General features: G+C 40.8%; 2 protein-coding genes across 10 annotated transcripts; both read left to right on the forward strand.

The window, feature by feature from the left end:
• The first annotated feature begins 1157 nt into the window (after positions 1-1157).
• Positions 1158-8983, forward strand: LOC108618990 (uncharacterized). 9 transcript variants are annotated; one of them, XM_089475547.1, is made up of 10 exons: positions 1158-2281; positions 2381-2563; positions 3183-3490; positions 3554-3703; positions 4306-5550; positions 6262-6459; positions 6522-6630; positions 6718-6927; positions 6991-7163; positions 7249-8983. In XM_089475547.1, the coding sequence occupies exons 3-10, from the start codon at positions 3317-3319 to the stop codon at positions 7438-7440; spliced, it is 2451 nt and encodes an 816-aa protein (XP_089331673.1). In that variant the 5' UTR covers positions 1158-2281; positions 2381-2563; positions 3183-3316; the 3' UTR covers positions 7441-8983. The 9 variants fall into 9 exon arrangements, with proteins under 9 accessions (XP_089331673.1, XP_089331674.1, XP_089331675.1 ...); XM_089475548.1 differs by having other exon boundaries at positions 3186-3490; XM_089475549.1 differs by lacking the exon at positions 2381-2563 and having other exon boundaries at positions 3141-3490.
• A 2761-nt stretch (positions 8984-11744) lies between these two features.
• On the forward strand, positions 11745-15491 carry LOC108618989 (uncharacterized). Its single transcript, XM_089475543.1, has 2 exons — positions 11745-15071; positions 15143-15491. The coding sequence occupies exons 1-2, from the start codon at positions 11884-11886 to the stop codon at positions 15192-15194; spliced, it is 3240 nt and encodes a 1079-aa protein (XP_089331669.1). The 5' UTR covers positions 11745-11883; the 3' UTR covers positions 15195-15491.
• The last annotated feature ends 6974 nt before the right edge of the window (positions 15492-22465 follow it).

Here is a 22465-nt window from a genome sequence, read left to right on the forward strand (position 1 = left end):
TGCTATTATAATTTATTATGCGTAATTGTACCACAAACACATTAATATTATTTTTATTATTATTATTTAACTATTATAAATAAAAAAAAACAAAAGCAAATTAAAACCGATTGTTAAAAATTTACTTTGGTATATAACCAGAATAATAATAATATTTAAATATTCAAAATAATAAAAGTTGATCTTTAAAAAAATCAAAAATCAAAAAATATATAAAATACACAGACACATATAGACATGCATTAATAGAACTTATGAAAGTAAATCAAATTTGTAAACATATGTCTATAACTGTTTTGCATAACCATTTTGTACGGTTCATAGATGTATACATATATACATATATGTAAAATATATATTTATGTTCTTTATTCATCGAACGTTATGAGAAATGCCTTCTGAATGAAAAATCGATTTCATATTCACAAAAAATGTACTTAGGACTTATGATTAGTTAAACGACAGCGTTAATTAATGGACAAGACGTTGGGCTATGGTGCAACAGAGGTTAGGGAAATATTAAACTTTTAACTAGACTAGCGTTAATAGAGAATTCAAAGAGTTGGACGCTGAACATCTTTACATACACATATAATTAATAAATTGACTTGATAAACAATCCTTTAATTAATTCACACTGTACTTATACAAAAAAACAAAAAAAAAAGTATATACATAATTCACAATATAATATTTTTAGCCAATTTAAAAGAAATGTACAGCACTTGAAAATTATCATGCACATGGCATGGTGAGCAGAGCATTTAAGTTTATATATACATACATATATATGATTAAAAACGTATTTCGATATATGTATGTTGATTTTTTGGTTTTCAAATTGAATGCCTACCCTGCCCATAAGAGCAAACGCAGTATTTTGATAATATCAAGTGCATATTATTATCTACATATGTATACCAATCACTAAATGCAAATAAAAGGAAAAAACGAAACAAATATGTTTGTAACAAACTTATAGTGTTATTTATCTTTGCTCGCGGATCTGCGTACAGATTTCAATTTAGCTTTTAACGTTAGCGCACTTTGCGTTAGCGTTGCTCCGTTTTGCGCTCTGTAGTATAGCGCTGTTACTGTTAAAAAGAGCATGTTAGCTTTACGTTGGGCTCGCTACGTTGTTTTATTCGTTTTGTTTACATCCGAGCTACACATTGACATTCAACTTCCATATACATATTTTATTTATTTTTGGCAGACAACGTGCGTTTAAATGTTACGTTCTATGTTGCGCATTTAGCGTTGTCCCAAGTGTTGCGTATTTTGAGTTTGCATTTGCTCACGTCTTTAATGACAGTTTAATATACATAATTATGAAATCAGCTGGAAACAACACATTGCGGTTTCATCGTGAACTACGTCACGCACTTTATGTAGAACTAAATTACATTTCTAGTGCCCTTGTGCCAAGGATTTGATTATGTGCGTGAGTCACTGCAACAATGCATGTTTTTGATTCACACTCTCTATTCCGAGCAAAACAAACACGAAAAAATACCGTTACATTATAAGTAGTTGCGAGAGGGTGTGTGTGCTTTTGGGTGGGGTACATGTGTGTATACATACACATACACGCAAACATGTCCATGCATTGCGAAGCTCTGTAGAATTCCTTTGCCTGAGCAGCACATATCTTTGTGTGTGTGAGTGTGCCGCCGCTCTTGCAAACACAGTTGGCGAGCCTAGAGTCAATGATGGAACATACAAGGAAATTGCAAAAACTCATTTGCCAATAAATAAATAAACCGGGAAAACTGCAAACCAAATCAGTTTAAATTGATTGTAACAAATACATAGTGCTCGTTCGTGGGGCAACAGGCTACGTGTTGAGGTGGACGTGATACATGGCTGCACAAAACGGCTGAAGTGCCTGTCCTCCTCGTCACATCTCTGACAACAACAAGTGATAAATAAACGCTGTCCAACTTGCAACTGTAAATAACATGTGTATGAATGAGTGTACAGCCGCATTACGGCAAAACGGAAAACGCCCAGGGCGATAGTCATAAAGTGTTGCATATGACGAAAAAGGCTCCACCGTAGGAAAAGCAACAACAACAACGACAATAGCAGCAGCAACAGACAGTGTTGCCAAGTGTCGCAAAGTGTAACAATAAGTCGAATAAAAACGTAACGTCCTTGGTAACGGCAAACGTCAAAACTGGAGCAGGCATAAAAAGAACAATAGGAAGAGACAAAAAGGACGGCAAAGACGCGCACGGCGCATACAGCGTGAAAAAGCAAGGTGTGCTAAAAAATATGGGTAAGTGGGTTGTTTTCAACATTTGACAAATTTGCATGAGTATGTGTGCATGTGTGTCTCTGCTAAACTACCTTTGTGTATGTATGTGTGCGTGTGTAGTGCTTGCAGGTGACAATGGTCACAGACGCAATTGACAGTTGAATGGGTTAGATACCCAACGCCGAGAGCGCTACTGAGACAGGGCGAAGATAGAGAGAGAGAAAGAGCTTGAATACAACAGAAAGAGAGTGTGAAGACGCGCGCGTGAGAGCCAGCCGTTGAGAGTGCGAGAACGGAGCAGTGGTATGTCCTGTTATTTTTTGTTTTTATTACTAACACACAGCTAAAGCTTTTGTGTGTGTGTGTGTGTGTGTGTGTGTGAGTGTGAATACAATGTAAGCTAAAGCAGGCTTAAAAGGACACGGCAAATGTACACACGCACACACACAATATGCAAATTGCATTTTTCCTGTGCGCTTTTGTAATTTCTTTGGCTTTACGCTGCTTTGTGTCGCTTTTCTTGATGCTTGTTTCCTATTTTGCTACTGTCGCTTATTCGTTTCATGCGCTCGTGCCTTGCGCTCTGTGTGTTTCATGTGTGTGTGTGTGTGTGTGTGTGTGTGTTGTGAATGTATGTGTGTGTAGGCCAAGCCAAAGCAACCGTTAGCTGTTTGGGCCCTCGGCAGTGAACTTTTTAGTGCCTGGCTGCCAGGAAGGGCCGCAAGGAAAAGCAAAGGCCTCCGCGACTGCAACTCGAAATACGTTTCGCTGCGCTCTGCGGTTGGTGTTGTGTGAGTGTGTGTGAGTGAGGAAGAGTGAGAGTGTATGTGTGCTTGTCACGCCCCTTTGACATTTTATTTTACTTTTTCTGAATGCACAGATATTAAACAATAGAACACTTTTGTCACATGGTTTGTTGCAGCAGCAGCAGCACCAACATCGCCCACAACAGCAGCAGTAACAACAACAACAAAGGCTGCAGCAGCGGCAGGACCGACAGCACCTGACAGCAGCGGCGTCGGCGGCGGCGGCATCGACATCGGCAACGGCATCGAGATGCTGAAGGCTCTGTACGACTTTCAAGCGGTTTATCCGAAAACCATTAGCTTTGATGAGGGCGAATATTTTATACTCTACCAGACCTCCGCACGCCAACGGAATTGGTGGCAGGTGGTCAGCATGAAGGGCAACATTGGCTTTGTGCCATCCAATTACGTAATGAAGATTAAGGTAAAGTGTCTGCTTACCGAAGTGGAGTGACAGTTAATTAAGATTTTCTTGTTCGTTCGGCAGGTGGAACATGATTTTCTCATCAGCTTCCTCAACTCATCGATTGAGTCGCTGGAGAAGTGCACTGAGCCAGAGATTAATGGCATCATGTCCAGGGAGGAGCTCCTCGACAGACTGCGAGAGAAGAAGCACACCATGGAACGGCTCTATGCGGTTAGCATTGATTCAATGTAGATATACATATGTATATATATATATATATCGGCGATAATGATGTAGATAGAGCTATAGATAAGGATATTAAACATGGGTACAGATACAGATACAGATACAGATGCAGATACAGATACAGATAGAAATTAGGATAAACATACGGATACAGATACAAATATAGTAGGTCCAGATAAACATAATGCAGATATAGAAACGGACACAGATATATATGGATACGTTGTCAGATACGAGTCAGATACATATGCACACAGAGACCAAGATTCGGGTACATATACAGATACAGATACAGATGCAGATACAGATACAGATACAGATAGAAATTAGGATAAACATACGGATACATATACAAATATAGTAGGTCCAGATAAACATAATGCAGATATAGAAACGGACACAGATATATATGGATACGTTGTCAGATACGAGTCAGATACATATGCACACAGAGACCAAGATTCGGGTACATATACAGATACAGATACAAATAATGCTATAGAAACGAATGCCCATACTGATGCAGCTACATATACAACAATAGATATTCAATGTTAACTTTTCGTTTTGTTTGGCTCACCTTGCAGGAGAGCTCGGAGCGTGACGGTGACTCATCGCTGTCCTATTCGCACAGCTACAGCGACAAGCAGCAGCTGAGCGGCAGTCACAGCCACAGCCACAGCCACTCCCACCGGCACTCGCACACGCATCCGCATCAACAGAAATCCCAACAGAATAGTCCGCCTGCTACGCAACGCTTGGACATGAGCAAGAAGAGCATGTCCAGTCCGGCGGTGGGGGTCAGTGTGCAGCAATCGATGCCGGAGTCCCCTAGCATGGGCAGCATGCAGCTGCAGAGCAGCAGCTGCACCATACAGACGCCACAGCAGCAACAGCAGCAGCCTCTGCCGGCGCCTCCGCTGGCGGCCAGCACTTCTGCAGCAGCAGCAGCAGCGGCGGCTGCTGCCACACAAGCACAAAAGGTCTGTAGCTCCGTTTCGGATGTGGCGCAGGACAATAGCATCACCTCAGAGCCGTCTGAGACGACAACAACAACTACGACCACCAGCGAGGATGTGGTGACCACGTACAAGGAGACCAGCCAGCTGAGCACCAGTAACGGTGCCACATCAGCTGCAGCTGCAGCCAACGCCGCCGCCAGCGCAGCGACAGCCACTGCATCGGCAGCAGAAGCAGCCGCTGCAGCAGCAGCCTCAGGATCAGGTGAAGAAGTGGGAGCAGCTGTGAAGCACAAGCCACACAATGGCAACAGCTCCACGGCTGTGCACGACGAGCAGCTCAGTCTGAGCCTCAGCCAGGGCGCGGACAGTGCGCCCGACAAGTCAGAGGCGAGCGATGATGGCTGCAATGGCTGCGGCGACAATAGCCAAGCGCTGGACAGCATCGACAGCCCCTCGCTCTCGCATCGATTGGGCGCCAGTCTTACAGCCGGCGCCAATGGTACTCTGGACAATGGGCGTGGCCAGCTGAAAGTTGAGTCATCCGATGTGTATCAGATTGTGGATGCACTGCGTCGCAATACGAATCTCAGCTTTGATTTGTCATGCGAGGCGCTGCGCGTGGTGCTAACCAGCTTGGAGCAGCTATACAATGGCGCCATCAATCCGTATCTGGAGGCAGTCGCCGTGCACGTCACCGGCAAGGTGGCCACGCCCAAAGAGCTGCTGGGCATCACGCACGACTCCAAGCGATTACAATATCTGTTTGCCCAGTTGGCCGACTGCAAGAACGACACGGAACAACGCACCTGGATGCTCTACGAGGACGAGGAGGATATTATACAGTTTCTTGAGGAGCTCGTTGAGATACTGGTATGGACGGTTCAAATTGAAATTGATTGAGCAAGATTGTGAAGAATAGCAAAGTGTTCTAATCAAATATTAGACTTTGTTCTATAGAGGTTAGAAATGCTGAATACCATTCAAAACTGGAAAAGCTCTAGTATTACAGGTTTGAAGATATTCCAAAGTGATTAAATCCGTTTTTCGGATTTTCATGGATTTTGAAAACTAGCGTCCGTTACAATAACTGAATGAACTGTTGTCCTCCGGTTTTTTAATAGGAGACTATGTCTGTCCTGAAGTTAAAGCGAGATAAGGCATAGAGCAGGAGAGATGTAACAGACGAAATTCGGATTTCGAAAATTGTGATGGCACTGATAAGACAGCATAGTGTTGGTAACTCAATATTAATATCGAATCGATTAATATCGACGTTCATTTATATTCTAGACATTAATAACTAGATGTGCAAAATTTGCCATAGATTATTATAGACTGCTTTCTCTACATGTAAGATGAAACTTTGTAGTTTGGCTTAAATCGATAAATATCGATTTAAAGTATAATTTCCAATTAAGGAACTAGAAACAGAATCTGTGGCTTAAATTTCTGTGGCAAGCATAGAGACGAAGGAACATTTAATAGAAGTATCTTTTCAGAAAACCTCCTGGTATACGCCTCGCACTGCACAAAGTCAGATCAATCAATCAATCATTTTACTGCGTTCTTGTATCATTGCAGAATAACGCTGATGAGAACATCAGCTGCTATGAGATGTCGTGTGATCAATATCAGATGTTCATCAATCTGGTACAATACTATCAGATGGAGACACGTTGGTCCATCAAGAAACTGTTGCTTAAGACTTTCACTGCTGCCTGTCACTTGGATCACATCATTGTTGATATACTGCTAACCTCAGTGCTGCCCCTGGAGATTGTAAGTTGACGATTGCAACAGTTGACATGGAGTTAATTACAGTTTTCTATTCTGTCGATCAGGTGGAGGATATGAAGACGCACTTTTCCAATTTGGATCGCTTCAAACAGTTGGTCAAAATGTTAACAATCATCTTCTCACTGGGCCAGCCCATGCCCGTGAATCATCAGGGTGTGTATTATACTAGATATACTATATATATATTTGAATCGTATCAAATGCATCCATTGTAATTTGTGATTTACAATTCAAATTTAGATTATTTGGGCGTGCACTTTGCCAGCTTTCTGCTGGAAATTGTGGAAGGAAACAATCCGGAACAGCTCGTGGACATGGTAATCGCCCTGATATTGGCCTTCAATCAACAGTTTGGCGATCATACGGTGAATGTGATCATTGAGGCCATGCAGAATCTGCCCACAGCCAAAGTGTTCACCGAGAAGCTGTTGCTGTTGCTAAATCGAGAGGGTAAGTGGTACTTTATATAGATACATCACATATACTTACTATATAATCGAATACTTGAAATAGATGATCCAACGCGCCTGCTGAAGCATCACAATGAGCATATGAATACGGTGCTGCGCATGTTTATTGACATATTCAGCCATACGGATACGGCCGGCATGTTCTATACGAACGACATTAAGGTGCTAATCGATATTGTGGTGCGTCAGCTGTCCGATTTGGATGCGGGTAGTGCGGTAAGTACATCTATATATATATATATATATAGGAATGAAAAGTTTGTGCATATGATAAATATATATATGTTTATGTTTCATTAAGACACGCCCATGCTATTTGGAGCTGTGCCGTCGCATCCTGCGCAACACAAACTATCAGGACCATCAGCATCGCAAGCATGATCTAATGAAGATATTTACGCGCATCTTTTGCGAGGAGACCGAATGCAGCGCATCCGATCAGCAGCTGGTGCGCGAGATAGCCAACGAATTTCCCCAATTATTTAAGGCATAAATGCAAAGAAACGAAACAGAAAAACTATAGAAAGAAGAAGAAAAGAAAACACTCCTATTAAAACAAAATTAAATTATGTAAAGCGTTGCTAGTGAGGCTACTAAATAGGCCAACAACATTTTAAACATGAAATTGTATAGTTTAGAAAACTGATCAAGTCGTTTATCACTCAAAAACTTTAGCAACTGGAACATACTTATTTATAATCTCAATTATATGAAATTCATTTATTAAGCTAAGTTTCGGTCTAACGGCATTTTTGTAGTTCATCTTAAGAGGCAGCCAACTAGTTGCATTTAAATATGAAAATATTTTGTGCTTGTGTACGTAACCATTATAGAGTTATAGACGCTCTAATATATCACGATTATGATCATGATTCTGATTGTCATATTATAATTCGATTAGAAACGGAGAATGTATGTTTAAGTAAAATGAAGCCAAAGCTAACACATTACCATAATGCTGTTTGAATGATAATTATATGAAAACCAATTCGACTATTATTCTGATTCTAATTCTGATTCTGATTCTGACTCTGATTAGTTCAGTTTTACCAAACACATATACACGTATATACACGCATACATATATGCTATGTATTTTTAGAGATTAACAACCAAATTTATAGAACGAAAATGACAAATTTTACATCAAAATTTATAGTTAAATATAAACCAGGGTCAAACCAAATTTATAAATGACAATTGATTTGTTTAGCAACAAAATTATACATTATATAAAAACTAAAACGAGAAACTTAATAGGCAAAAAAAAGATTATAAACTCACTACAAAAATGATATTTAAGCAAAACAAAAGCGGAAATTAAATAAAAGAAATGTTGATTGCAAGTTATATATAATATGGTAAATGATATTTAATGGAATCGAATTGAATCGGAGTACGAAACCCAATGTTAAATTTGTTTATATAATCTATGAGAAACAGAAACCAATATGCAAAATCGTCGATCGATATGTTAAAGCTCAGCCGCTAAATGCTCTAAAAAACATCAAATGGAGAACATAAGAAAGTTTATAATTAATGATAATATATAGAAAAATTATACAAATTTGTTGAGAAATAATGAAAAACACACACAGTTGCACACATACACTAAGACTTACTCGCTATACCCCTCTCTATCACTCTTTCCCTCTCTCTCTCTCTCTCTCTCTCTCTGTCTGTCTCTGTCTCTCTCCCCTTGTCTCTTCTAATCTATGTATTGCACTTTGTACAAGCGAAATTTTAAATAGGTTTTAAAAAACAATTAACGAAATTAGTTTATTGGTAACCAAGTTAATAAAAGACAAATCTATTAAGTTTATTGTTAAACAAAATCAAATATTGTTGAATTGAATTAAGTAACAGGAATGTACAAAATGCATAAACAATTATAAAGCGATAAAGCGATAAACAGCGTAAACAAAAACTAATTAAATGCAATTAATAAGCCGCACATTTCAATAAAATCTACAACAAAACAAAAGAGAAAACATTTCAAACAAGATAATAAATTATAATTGTGCAAGATTTTAAAAGTTTTTCGATTTGACTAACAATCCACAACAGCAACAGCAACAATATTTGAAATGAACATTTAACTATTTATATATGAATATGAAATTAAATTAGCAAAACATTTTGCCACTTTGTTAATTTGATCATTTTTAGCCAAAGAGAACGAACGAATATAAAAACATTAAATATTTAAATAAAGCAACAGCAAATGACAACTTAAAAAAAAATTCAAAGGCAACGCAGCAAAAGACATTGAAAGTGTAACAAACAATGAAATTGCAATAATTGTAAAGAGTAACAAAATATAATATTTAAAATTAAAAATTATAACAAATAACTGGATTTCATTATTTGGTAATTTTTTAAATATTGCAGAAATTTTATTGAATTAAGGGTTTGCTTACTGTATATGGAATCATATAGTTTGCAATTCTATGATATAGCTATTGACATTTGGTCTATTTAGATATGTTGTTCTATCTATCCATAATCCAAAGATAACTGGCTCAATATATAATTAATATTATTGGTTCGACTATGGTAAAAAAAAAAAACCACTAACGAGTGCTCTAACCGGGAGTGCCTGACTAGAAGATTTTCTGAGCCCTGATGTTTCATATCTTTGTTTTATATCTTTGCGAACTGAATAACTGCACTTAGGCAGTCGTAATTTTTCAATTAAAGGTGCGTATTGCTGTACACTTCTATATAGAAATATATATATCAAATTAAAATCTCTACCTTAGTCTCCGAGATGGTTCCATTCATTCAGACGGATAGATGGAATGAGGGGTTTGGCTATATTCACTCAGTTCGGCACTCTGTTCAAGAATATGTAGACTGTTTCGACTTTGCCACGCCTCCATCTGTTTGTTATATATCTTTGAACAAAACCGTTATTCCCACTTTCAATGTGTTTGGGGTAAGTTCTTCCCATCAAAAATTCCACCACTTATGTTTGAATTGAAACGATATTTAATGGCTTTCGCTTGCTCAACACATGGGTTAATAAATTTTATTTTGCAATTTACGAGTATAGGCTTTATAGATTGATAGAGTATTAGATATTTGTGCCTAACATGGGCACGATTAAGTATGTCAATATATTATCATATGTATGTGCTTCTTGTATGTTGTCTTTTTAGGCATGGCATACGTATTTATAACAATTGGTAAATAAGTTGGTTAAGTATATATATGTATATATATAGTATAGATTGCGAGTAATATGAAATGCTAATCGATTTTGACAAGAGGACATTCTTGTGACAATACGATCCCAAACAACAGCAACATTTAACATCGTTAAAATACCATTAGGTTATATATATGTATATATGTATGTAGTATGGAAACATTGGTATATATATGCGATTATTATGTAAAGTACATCCAATTTGGGCCGCTTAACAAATGGCTACAACTGTAGTTGTGAGTTTGTTTCCCGGCTTCATTTTGAAAAATGAGCCAAGTTTTTTTCCTGCCTTGCTTCTCATATTTCCTCAACGGGGGATTCACATTCTCTTGCTAGTAGGGTAGTCCTAAGTAGATAAAGATAATTATTTATTTAAACTTTTGCTTCAAAGGTGTGACCAAGTATTACAACAATTTTCTTCACTCTCGCTATCTCCTCCTTCCAACGGTTCCAGTTTTGCTGCGGTAACCAGCTATGTCGGGTGGACGTACCAGCCGGCACGACCGGCGTGCCATCGACTGAGGCTGAGAGGCAAATGCCAAGCGTGTGGACTACACACATTTGCTTTTATAGGAGCATCTCGACCGGGGTCTCAGTTGCTTCAGCTTCAACGCAATTTTACGCCCAGATGCGCATCTAACCTAATTCATTTATTTAGCACTTGTTCGACGAGTGAGCCAACATATTGTTCATTGCACTTTAATTCGATTTTGATTGGAAACGCTCTTATCGCATTTGTGCAGACGACCTAAGCACTGTGTCTGTCTTAGCTCGAAGTACATGAAGCCTTGACGTCACACTCGAAATGTTTATTTCGTTTCAATAGCTAGTAAATAGGCATCTACTGCCTATATATAGTATATGAATGTGTGACTCTTCAATGGAGAGAAGTGAATAGGAAAGTGTGCTCTATTAGAATCAATGGTTTTGAGTAGTCAAATTATTGATTTGTACATAAGTACATACATATTTCGAAATATACAGCAATACCGTTGTTTATAGATTTAAGATCAATTGAGGAACTTCCTTTCTATTTAGTACTGCCTATATATTTCAGTACTATTTGTGGTTAATATACATAAGGCCATCTGGTTGGAACTCATTAGATATTTTACATTTTACTATTACCCTAAGGAAAATTCATATTCAATTTCACAACTCACTCCACTCAGTCATTTGAATCATCATTAGATTCAAAAATAGCGCCAATTGCTCACACATACATGAGCCCTAGTTTTCTTCCTCTTGCATTTATTTTTGGAAATCAATGAGCCGTAGTACACCGTAATTTTTTCTCTCCTATGACGTCACACCATACAGCTGCTCGAGTTGAAATTCATTCATAAAAAGTTTCAACTGCAAAAAATAAGCTGGTAAAAAGAAAAAGAACAATCTACGCATTAGAGCCAGTTGAGCGAAGTTCTCTTCGCCTGGACAAAAGCGCATTGGTGCACATGTGCGATAAGCGAAATTGAATCAATCAATGGAAAATTGAGATTCATTGAGAATACTGCGGCTCAAACGCTGCGTGGGCGTTGTATGTGAGGACTTAGTGTGCTCTTAATACAAATCTGGTATAAAAGGCCAGCCTGGCAACCGGGCTAGTCATTCAAGTTCCGAGACTTGCTCAAGTAACTGCTACCACATAGAGAATCCTGATCCAAGTCGAAGCACAGCGGAGCTAACAACTGCACCACATAAACGGAGTACTTAGAACACCAAAGGATGGCCGCGAATCCCCAATGGTTAAGGCTTAACATTCTAGTTCTGCTCCTCCAGCTGGGCGGATTGAACCTCATCCATGCCAACACCGAGGCATGCAGCAATCGGCAGCAGCAATGCCCATTGCAGCCGCTGTATCGCTCAATCAACGATCATCGAAGTGACCTAGAGGAATACGACGAGCATCTTATATATAGACAAGTAAATGAGAGGAATCACAAGCCATTGCATCGGGAGGACAGTCGGCGCGATGATTGGTCAGCACGACTAGACCCAGAGGATCGCGTACAGTTGCTTGCTCGTGATGACAGGCGGGACACTCGCAGGGAAGTGCGACACACTGCTCGTCGCGATCATGTTCGCCGAGAGGCTGAACGTGGAGATACCCGTGATGATATTCGCCGAGAGGAACGTAATTACATTCGCCGAGAGGAACCGAATGCTCGTCGACGGGAGAAACGTGATGAGCTCGAAAGAGAAGAAAGCTCAGATCTGCGGAGGGGAGAACGGAATGATATTCGCCGAGAGGAAAGTGATAATATCCATGATGACACTCGCCGAGTGCATCTGCAACGGGAAGTAAGCTCTGTTCTCCGGAGACAGGACCACGACGATAATCGTAGGGAACAACGCAACAATTTCCGAAGGGAACAACGTGATGCTGTTAACCGAGATGACCGTGTAGATCTCCGAAGGGAAAGCCACTCTGATATTCGAAGGGAGGAGCGTGATGATCTTCGCATAGAAAGCCGCAATGATTTCCAAAGAGAGGAACGTGATGCCAATCGCCAAAAGGAACGCGAAGATCTTCGAAAGGAAAGCTCTGATCTCCGAATGGAAGAACGTTTTGATGTTCGGCGAGAAGAACGCGAAAAGGATATCCGCCGAGAGGAACGTGATGCTATTCGCATGGAGTCCCGCAATGATTTCCGAAGAGAGGAACGCGATGATATTCGTCGAGAAGATCTCCGAAGGGAGGAACGTGATGATCTTCGCACCGTAAGTCACAACAATTTCCAAAGAGTGGAACGTGATGATATCCGCCGAGAGGAACGTGATACTATTCGCATGGAGTCCCGCGATGATTTCCGAAGAGAGGAACGCGATGATATTCGCCGAGAAGATCTCCGAAGGGTAGTACGATCTGATCTCCGTAGGGAAGAACATGATGATATTCGTCGAGAGGAACGCGAAGATTCCCGAAGAGAGGAGCGTGACGATCTTCGCACCGTAGGCCACAACAATTTCCAAAGGGAGGAACGTGATGATACTCGGCGAGAGGAAAGCGAAAAGGATATCCGCCGCGAGGAACGTGATGATATCCGCATGGAAAGCCGCGATGATTTCCGAAGGGTGGGTGACTATACTCGCCGAGTGACACGCGAAGACCTCCGAAGGGACGAACGCTATGATATTCGCCGGGAAGATCTCCGAAGGGTAGTACGATCTGATCTCCGTAGGGAAGAACATGATGATATTCGTCGTGAGGAACGCGAAAATTCCCGAAGAGAGGAACGTGATGATGCTCGCCGAAATGTAGATTCTCGAAGCGAAAGACGGTCTGATCTCCAAAGGGAGGAACGTGATGATATTCGTATGGAAAGCCGCGATGATTTCCAAGGGGTGGGTGATTATACTCGCCGTGCGGAACGCGAAGACCTACGAAGGGAGAAACGCAACGATATTCGCCGAGAAGGTCTCCGAAGGGAAGGACGCTTTGATCTCCGTAGGGAGGAACATGAGGAACACGAAGCTGCCCGAAGAGAGGAACATGATGATGCTCGTCGAAAAGAGGACATACGAAGCGAAGGACGATTAGATCTTCGAAGGGAGGAACGTGATGATATTCGCCGAAAGGAACGCGAAGAGGGCATCCGTCGAGAAGAGCGCGAACATCTCCGAAGGGAGGGACGAGATGATTTCCGAAGGGAAGGACGCTCTGATCTCCAAAGGGAGGAACGTGATGACGATACACGAAGAGAAGAACGCTCCGATCTCCGAAGGGAACAGCGTAATAATATTCGTGATGATGCATTGCGACGACTTGAGTTACGAGAAGACATTCAGCGATGTGGAAATGAGGAACGTGACAGTCGTCGCTGTGAGGATCGGTTGCTGCGTGTGGATGCAGAGCGCGATGAAAGGCGTGCCAATCGGGAGGGTATGCGACGAGTTGAAATTGAGACTACACAAAGTCATGATCGAGAAGTTCGAGACTCCGATATGGTGTCTCGTCGTGGACTTCAACCTGATGGCCTTCAGCAGACAGAACGTAATAGTCGTCGTGGAGAGGAACGCACTGTACAACTACGTGAAGCCCGCGATACATCTCGAAGACAGGAGCGTGAAGCTCGTCGGGATGTAACGCGCGCAGAGCGCGAAACTCGACGACAGACTGAACGAGTTGATCTGTTGGACACTGCTCGAAGACAGCAGCTCGAGACCCGCCGTCGTGTGAACGTGGAACGAGATGAGATGAATCAAATAAATCAAGAGAGGAAACAAGAACGGGAAGAACTTCAGCGCTCAAGTGTTGTTCGACAAGAGGAAAGAAACGATCTCCGCCATGTAAGTCGTGGAGAACGCACTGATTTCCGTCTCGTAAACCGTGAGGAGCGAACACAGAAACGCGAAGATCGTCAACGTGTTACGGAAGACATGCGGCGGATCGTTGGCTCTCGGCGTGAAGAGCGTTTTGAAGATCAACATGAGAATCGACGAGACGAACGCGTTGTTATCCAACGAGAGGATCGCATGGAGCGGCGAGCGAATCAAGAGGTCGACCGCCGTCATCAAGAGCGAGATATCTCCCGCAGCCAGAGACACGAGCAACGCGGTGAATCTCGAAGAGAAGATCGTGATGCCGATATCTCTCGACGTGGAGAACGTATTGATATGCGGGAAGACAATCGACAACAGATCGAAAATCTTCGTGGCATGGAACGTCGTGAACGCGAGACTTTAGCCGATAGGGGGTCAATGGAGAATGAGAGGCGTGAACGTCGAGAAGATGCTAGGTTGAGTGCCCGTGTCATATCGTCAGCGTATAAGAGCAATAGTCTGGCAGACCAAAGGCTGTTGGCCTGGCTAAGCAATAACTCCAGCAAACAGATTCTTTTGATTACAGGTCAAGCGCTAATTTTGCTAGTACTCTACACAAAGTTGAACAGCCGTAAAGGACATGATCTTGGGTGAGTATATGACGATGATATACCCTAATATACAATTTATTCATGTAGCTTAATACACAATGGTTTCATAGACACACACTGGGTCATCATATCCAGGGCTTTATGCATCCGGCCGGCTGTTAAGGCACACGGCGAACACGACAAACACGGCTTTACGAGAAACTTGATAACCTGAAACGCATAAGTACCTAAGCAAATATACATACATATATACGAAAATGCTATTTAATGAAACCCTTCGTTCCCACATACCGAGCAACGAGTTGAATGCCGAGAGTGGATCTGAGAGATGTGTTTGCAAATGTATTCTACAATTTATTCTAACTGTTACTGTAAACTGTAAACTGTAAACTGTAAACTACACTGAACTACAAGCAAATATATAAGTTATACATAGTTGAGCATATGCAAAGCGAGAAATCTGTTTCAATTTGGTTCTCAGACTTCGCCGCCTGTGCGACCGCCGACCGCTGCCCCCAAGCCCCTCAAGAATATCATATAATCCCTGATGTTCTGGCTGCGATTGTCCACATCGCATAGTTAGTCACATGCCTGCTGACCACCAATCCATGCATACAGTATGCTCTTACAACTATGGGTATTACCCACTTAAGAGTTACAGCACAGCCAAACACACACACACACACACAGACACATGAGGATACGGAAGGCTGAACTGGAAAATTATTATTGCGATTTTCCATGTCGGTTGCCTTCATCCTTGTGCGCCTTTTGTATGGCAGACAGTATCGTTGTTGATAAATTTCGCACATATTAGATGCAGGACTGCTGGTCCATACATCTTTCGGTTTTCAAAGGATTCCCCAAACGGGTGCCAGGACTAACTGCCCGACAGCCAAACGGCCAAACGGCCGGACTGCCCGACCAGCCAAGCAGTAAGCCATTCTTAATCAGTGCAACCAGCACAAATTTTACACAATTTTCTTCTATTGCGGATTATATCGCATGGTGAATATATGTAGAGTCAACTTATGGCTAAGCACAGAGTAGACAGTCCGACAGACAGACAGACTGACAGAGGAGACTATGTTTGTTTGTTTGCTTTTTTTTTCCTTTTTCTTTTTTGTTTATATTTTTTATCTACATATTTTCAGTCGAGTTATGTGATGAAGACGTACATAAGCTCAAGGCTCGCTTGTTATACCCTCATATATATTTCACTGGAACTGAAAACGGTTTCAAGTTAATAAAATAAAAAAGGGAACATTTAATTAATTATTGTGAGATTGTGCGGCATCTACTGCTTAATGCCTGCCTTAAGCCCGGCTTAATTCAATCTATTTTTAAGCCGGCTTAGATAATAATCTTCGCCCTTATCGCAGGCAATAAAATTGAAATTTATTTGCGATTTGTGCCATTTATTATGTGCGCTTCATTCCCATGCATAATTAGCTCTGAATTTCGGTTATTTGTACAACGAAAAACTCTATAAAAAGTGTGTGTCTGTGGGTGTGTGTGCGCGTGTGTGTGTGTACATATTTTAACTATAAAATGGGTAAGCAGCAAGTGTTGTGCTTTACGGCTGTCTATCCAAACAAACTTTCACACTACAGGGCTGGGTCATAGGACCAAGGCAAACACACACACACACACGCAGAGAGAGGGCGCCCAGAGAGGACATTCGCCAGGGAGAGTTATTCGATATTAAAATGCCACAAAAGCGCAATAAACCAACCAGAAAACATCATAAAAAATTGAGTTTTCAATATTTATTCGAATTAAATAATTCACGCGCGTTGGTCTGTGCGCCATAGCTGGGCAAATGAAAGCCGCACAGCAACGCAGTGATGCTACACACACACACACACACACACACACGCACGAACACCCACATACACTAACAGCGAGAGAGACAGACAGTTAGTGAGATGGGGCTGGGGTGGGAAGCGCGTGTGTTCGTGTGGCTAGACTACCGGAAGGGCTCAAGAAGCGTTACACAAAAACAAAAAAAAAAGCAGCAACAAAAAAAAAATGGGCGAGAAGAAGAAGCTCGGGCATCAAGGGGGCTTAATTCGGGTGTGTGTGGACTTGTACGTACGCCATTTTACGAGCATTTGAGGTTTATTTTATGCTTTTAAGCAAACACTTGCCCGCTCCCTAGAATACACAGACACACTCACCCCTACACCCAGACAGCCACACACACACACACACATACACTCCCCCACCCACTTACACACAAAATGCAAAACAACATAAATTTTGAGTCAGAAATCATAAATTTCAATAAAAACAAGAAAGTACGTCTGTTGTTTGGAAGTTGACCAAACTTTTAATGCCCTTGAATGCAGCACAGCACGAATAAATCATCGAATGAATGATTGATGGACTGATTGATGGATGGTCTACATACAACTGTAAGCTGCTGAGCAGTATAGCTGAAGCTTGAGTAATATGCAATTGCATAGCTAATTGATGGATTGACTGATTGATGGATGATTAGACTTAAGTGTAAAGCTGTGTTTGAGCATGTGAATAATTGATTGAATGCTTGATGCATGCTAAGCGGATTTTCAGCTGTATTCTAAAGATCAGAAGGTCTTAAAGCTATGAAAGATCACATTGACTAAATTTTTGATTGATAGACTGATTGACAGATGCTTAGTGTTCAACTGTTGACTTCAGAGCAGATCTAGCTGAATTCGAATTGATGCATGATTAGTGATTTATGAGCGGATCAAAAGGTCCCAAAGCCATGAAAGGGTAGAGTAAGACTTGGTATACCTCATGCAAATACTGACCGATAGAATGATAAGGAGCGGGTGTAGTGCTGCTGTCAGTACAAATTATTGATAATCACTGCAAAGATGAAATTTGGAGGAGCAGCTCAAAATTGTAGTTCAACTTCTTGAAATGTTCAACAGATCTCTCGAAGACAAAAGGCAGTTAGGGCTTGCAGAGCTGCCAGTCTGTATTCCATACATGTATATATATAGTGTATACTAATCATAGCATCTAGCCTAGCCTCTATAGCACGCTGTTGTAGGGTATGATGAAAGGAGCAAAGCAGCAAATAAATACACAAACTGGAAACCAGGCAGCTCCATAGCAAGAGCAGTGAGAGTGCGCTTGCATCAATATACACAGAGTGCAGGGCAGAGAGTAGGGCTGAAAAAGTGTTGGAAAGGACGTTTACATATGGTAGTGCTTGCACAGTTAAGTAAATGCATCAGCCAGTTGTGTTAGATAGTTGCCAATGCTTTGGCTCTAAGCTCCCAGCTCCGAGCTCTGATTGAAAGAGCTGCTGCCTTAGCTGTGATGCAGAGAACTGATTTTAAAAGGCTTGAAACTACTCAGCGACATATTGAATGGATGGATTTAGTTAATTATACGAATTTGTAAGTCTGGAATTATGTGTACATATGTATGTGGAATTCCTTTTTAAGACTGGCTAGACTGTTTATTTTATGGACTCTTTGCTTAGATATTTGGTATTTGTGAGGCCCAACTGATAAGAAACTCTACAAGGTAATTAGGACTACTTCACTATGTTGGTCCAGTAAGACCGTCTGCCTATACGCTGACATCCCAAGTCGTCCAATTGAATTGAATTCAATTCATTTACTCGAACGAACTCCAAGCTATAAAAGAATATTAATATTTGTTTATGGCGATTATTTATATTTATTACTGAAATATTTACTGAAATATCTGTTACTAATGAACCTGCAGATATTTGATTACAATCAGTGGTAATGTCTTAATATAGAACTGCACAATATGCAGAGATTTTCGAAATGAAATTGGAAACGCGAATGGCGGAGCTGATTGGAAAACGCAATGAGAATCTCGATGTGGGCAACAGTGCGTGGGAGGCACCGATAGTTATCGAGTGGGAGTGGCCATAGGGGTGGCAATGGGGGCCGGCGACATTTGCTCTGATATTTGCTAGCAATTTTCTAAATTATCAATTTCATCGGCAACTGAGCAGCTAGCGAATAAATAAATACAGAAATGATACAAAAAAATAAAAAAAATAAAAAAAAAAATAGAAGGAAAATGCGTGGAAAATGGAAATCGAAATGGGCAAAAAGAAAATACAGCGAGAAAAACGAAACCATGGCACAACTGCCAACTGGTGAAATTCGTGAAAATTCGTGAAAATTCATGAAAATTCGTTTGGCAGAAAACCGCAGCAATTCGAGCAGCGACAGCAAAAATTCAGCACAACTTTGCCATTAAACGTCAATAGAGTTGAATGCGAAATAGGGCTCAGAAAATTGGGTGGAATAGGGGCATGGGGGTGGACGATTGAGGTAGTTGGTTGGCGGGGTGGGGGTTGACTGATTGGAGGGCGGCTGTGGAAGCTGCGATGCTCTAAGCGAAATGTGCAGTTAAATAAAAATCAAAGCGGTTTACGTTATCAGCGACGATTCGCCAAAAAAGGGGCGTGGGCAGCAGTTGGGGCCTGCACTTGATTTGGGGACTCTGCGTTCAATCGCACTGCCAAATGCGTACAACTTGCGTTGACAGCGGCAAAACGTTTGCATAATCCACCACCCACCCGACCAAATCCAGTTACCAGCAGAAGACCAGACAACGCTCTCCCCTCCACCCCGCCGCCATCGACCACTCAGATGCATTTCGTGCAAGGCAAATGCGAAATTGGTTTATGCAACAGACTTTTATGGCGCACGTCAGGCCGGCGCCAAGGCAAACTTTGACAGCGCCAACGCAGTCGCTGGCAAATTTTTAAATAGAGGCGAGTTGGGGTAGCTTTCGGTAAAGGCGCATCGGGCTGGCAGTGGGGAGGGGAGGGGCTCGCTCTGTGAGCTGCAAAACCTGGCGCACAGCATCCATTGCATTCGTGCAAATAAATTTGCTGTGCACGTACATGAAAGCCGTTTGCACAAGCATGCAATCATCCACAAATATTGTCTAAAAACACACACACACACATGCACACCTACACAGACAAACACCCAGCCCACCCACACGCACACACACACGCAAACAAATGAGTTGAATATTCAGGTTCAATTCGTGGAATAAGTTCAATTGGTAATTTCAAAGTCCCGAACTGGATCTATAAAAGAACAATAAATATTTGTAAAAAATATAAGAGAAATATGTAAAAAAAAATAATATTAAAGAGTTGGTAAAAAAAATAAATAATTAATATATTTCTTATTTATATTAAAGAAGCCAATGAGTGTGATCGATAAATATAAATATAAATATAAATATAAATATAAATATAAATATAAATATAAATATAAATATAAATATACCATATAATAGAAGATTAATATAATTATAAATATAAATATAAATATAAAGATAATATAAATATAATATACATATAAAGTATAAATATAAATATAAATATAATAAATGATAAATTATACCAATTATAATATAAATATAATATAATTAATATTAAATATAATATATGAAATATAATATAAATATTAAATATAAATATAAATATAAATATAAATATAATATAAATATAAATTATAATCTAAATATAAATATAAATAGAATATAAATATAAATATAAATATAAATATTAAATATAACTATAATATAATTCTAAATATAGAAATATGTAAATAAAAAATTAATAAAACAAAAGTAAAACAATACATAAATAAATGTTTCTTATATTATATAAACATGCAAATGAGTCTGATCGATAAATATCGATTTGTAGTTATCGTTTCCCGTTGGAAGTTCTGCTCCAATTTGTTATCTAACTGAGTTTTTTACCATCGTACCGTGAGCTAGTTCTTTCATATTAATCCCTAGTTCCATTTGAGGAGACACTTACAGCCGTTGAATAAGGAACGGATCGGTTCTGAGCTGCTGAGTGCCTTAATGGAAGGAACTATTCATTGATGAGCTATGGTAAACACATACTGATAATAAAAATTTGGAAAGTTTAACTTGCTTACTAATACATTACTAAGACTATCGCCTATCTTGAGGTTCATTAATCACTACTCGGCCTCAGTAGTTGAGTCGAACTGGTTCGGAACGTAGGCAGACAGCTCTGCGTGCTGCGTAGCTTTGATAATCCACGGCTTGTTGTTGAACTGATCAATTGGAAAGCAGCCGAAACAGCAATTGCGACCGCATGTCAATGGATAGGCGCAAGCAATGGCAGCACCGGAGAGGCTCCTTGCAGAACCTGCCTGTCAGAGGACCCCCAGCGTCCCAGAAACCTATGCCTCCCACACAGCTCTAGCCCGGAATGATGACAGTTACTGGTCCGCTGCAGCAGCAGAAGGAGTCCTCAACTGGCTGGCAGCTGCTACCTGCCACCAGCTACCTGCCACCTGCCACCTGCCAGCTGCCAGCTGCCATCTGCCACATGCCACGTCCTTGAGTTTTATGGGATTTTTAGATATTTATAGATTGCGCTCTTACAATCGCCTTGGCTGAGCAGCAAAAGTTGTGTGTGCTTTGCTTTTGCTAACAAATGCCCAAACCAAGTGCCTCGACTTGTATGTATGTGTGTGTTGGTGTGTTGGTGTGTTGGTGTGTGTGTGGGTGCTCTGAAGCTGTTGCGCAACGTAGCATAAAAAATGGCTGCATTCGGCCTGCATGCGGCGGGCGGCAGGGCATCGCGGGGCCGGGCATGGCAAATCAAAGTCAATTTGGCAAAGCGAAGAAAAAGGCTCTGGACGAGGCGCCCTCGAGTGCCATGTCCTTGCTGCCGACCACAAGCACTGGCGCACATTCAGCCAAATTGCAGCCTCAAGCGCTCAATGGGCGTGGCATGGGCATGGGCATGGGCATGGCAAGAGGCAGCGACAGTCGGCAGGCTGCTTGGGTGATTGGGTGACTGGATGGCTGGGTGTTGCAGCGGCGAGAGCGTAACAAGTGTTGCAAATTGAAAGGGACTTGGGGCAGCAAAGCGTGGAATGGCTTGCTCTGTGTGCGGGGCGGGGCCGGCCACTGCTTGGCACTGCCGGCACGTTGGTCAACAGAAGCTTTGAGCATATTGTACAGCTTTGCAATTTTCTCAGGTAGCATTACCAACATACTTAAGCATGAGGAATACCTCTCCACCGTTAAGCACTCAAGCAGACGCCGAACAGAAAAATTCTCTTGCAACGGACCACGATATATTCAAGATATGATATTGCTAAAACTGACTGTTCCAAGAGCTAAATATGTATGCATATAAAATAAAGCATATTATATCATCCAAAAGAATCCAAATCTATTAGTTAGTAATTCGATTCAATCTATTCCGAGAGATATACATATATATAATTATTGATTATTATTATTTTTTTTTTTTAATAGACTCTATGCAATTTTTAAATATTAACAAAACTATGCAATATTAATATTTATATTTTTTGTGACTAATTTATTTCTTTGTAATATAGTTTTACAGAAAGCATACATCTTAAATATTT

The sequence above is a fragment of the Drosophila arizonae genome, chromosome X (assembly GCF_054131065.1).
Source record: "Drosophila arizonae isolate 15081-1271.41 chromosome X, UAZ_ARI_1.0, whole genome shotgun sequence".
Lineage (NCBI taxonomy): Eukaryota > Metazoa > Arthropoda > Insecta > Diptera > Drosophilidae > Drosophila > Drosophila arizonae.

Excerpts from the sequence above, each read along its gene's own strand:
- LOC108618990 (XM_089475544.1), top strand. Across the intron at positions 3,491-3,553 it reads ATTACGTAATGAAGATTAAG|GTGGAACATGATTTTCTCAT; the intron begins GTAAAGTGTCTG and ends TTCGTTCGGCAG. Across the intron at positions 6,631-6,717 it reads CATGCCCGTGAATCATCAGG|ATTATTTGGGCGTGCACTTT; the intron begins GTGTGTATTATA and ends ATTCAAATTTAG.
- LOC108618989 (XM_089475543.1), top strand. The coding sequence starts at position 11,884 with ATGGCCGCGAATCCCCAATGGTTAAGGCTTAACATTCTAGTTCTGCTC. Across the intron at positions 15,072-15,142 it reads CGTAAAGGACATGATCTTGG|ACACACACTGGGTCATCATA; the intron begins GTGAGTATATGA and ends ATGGTTTCATAG.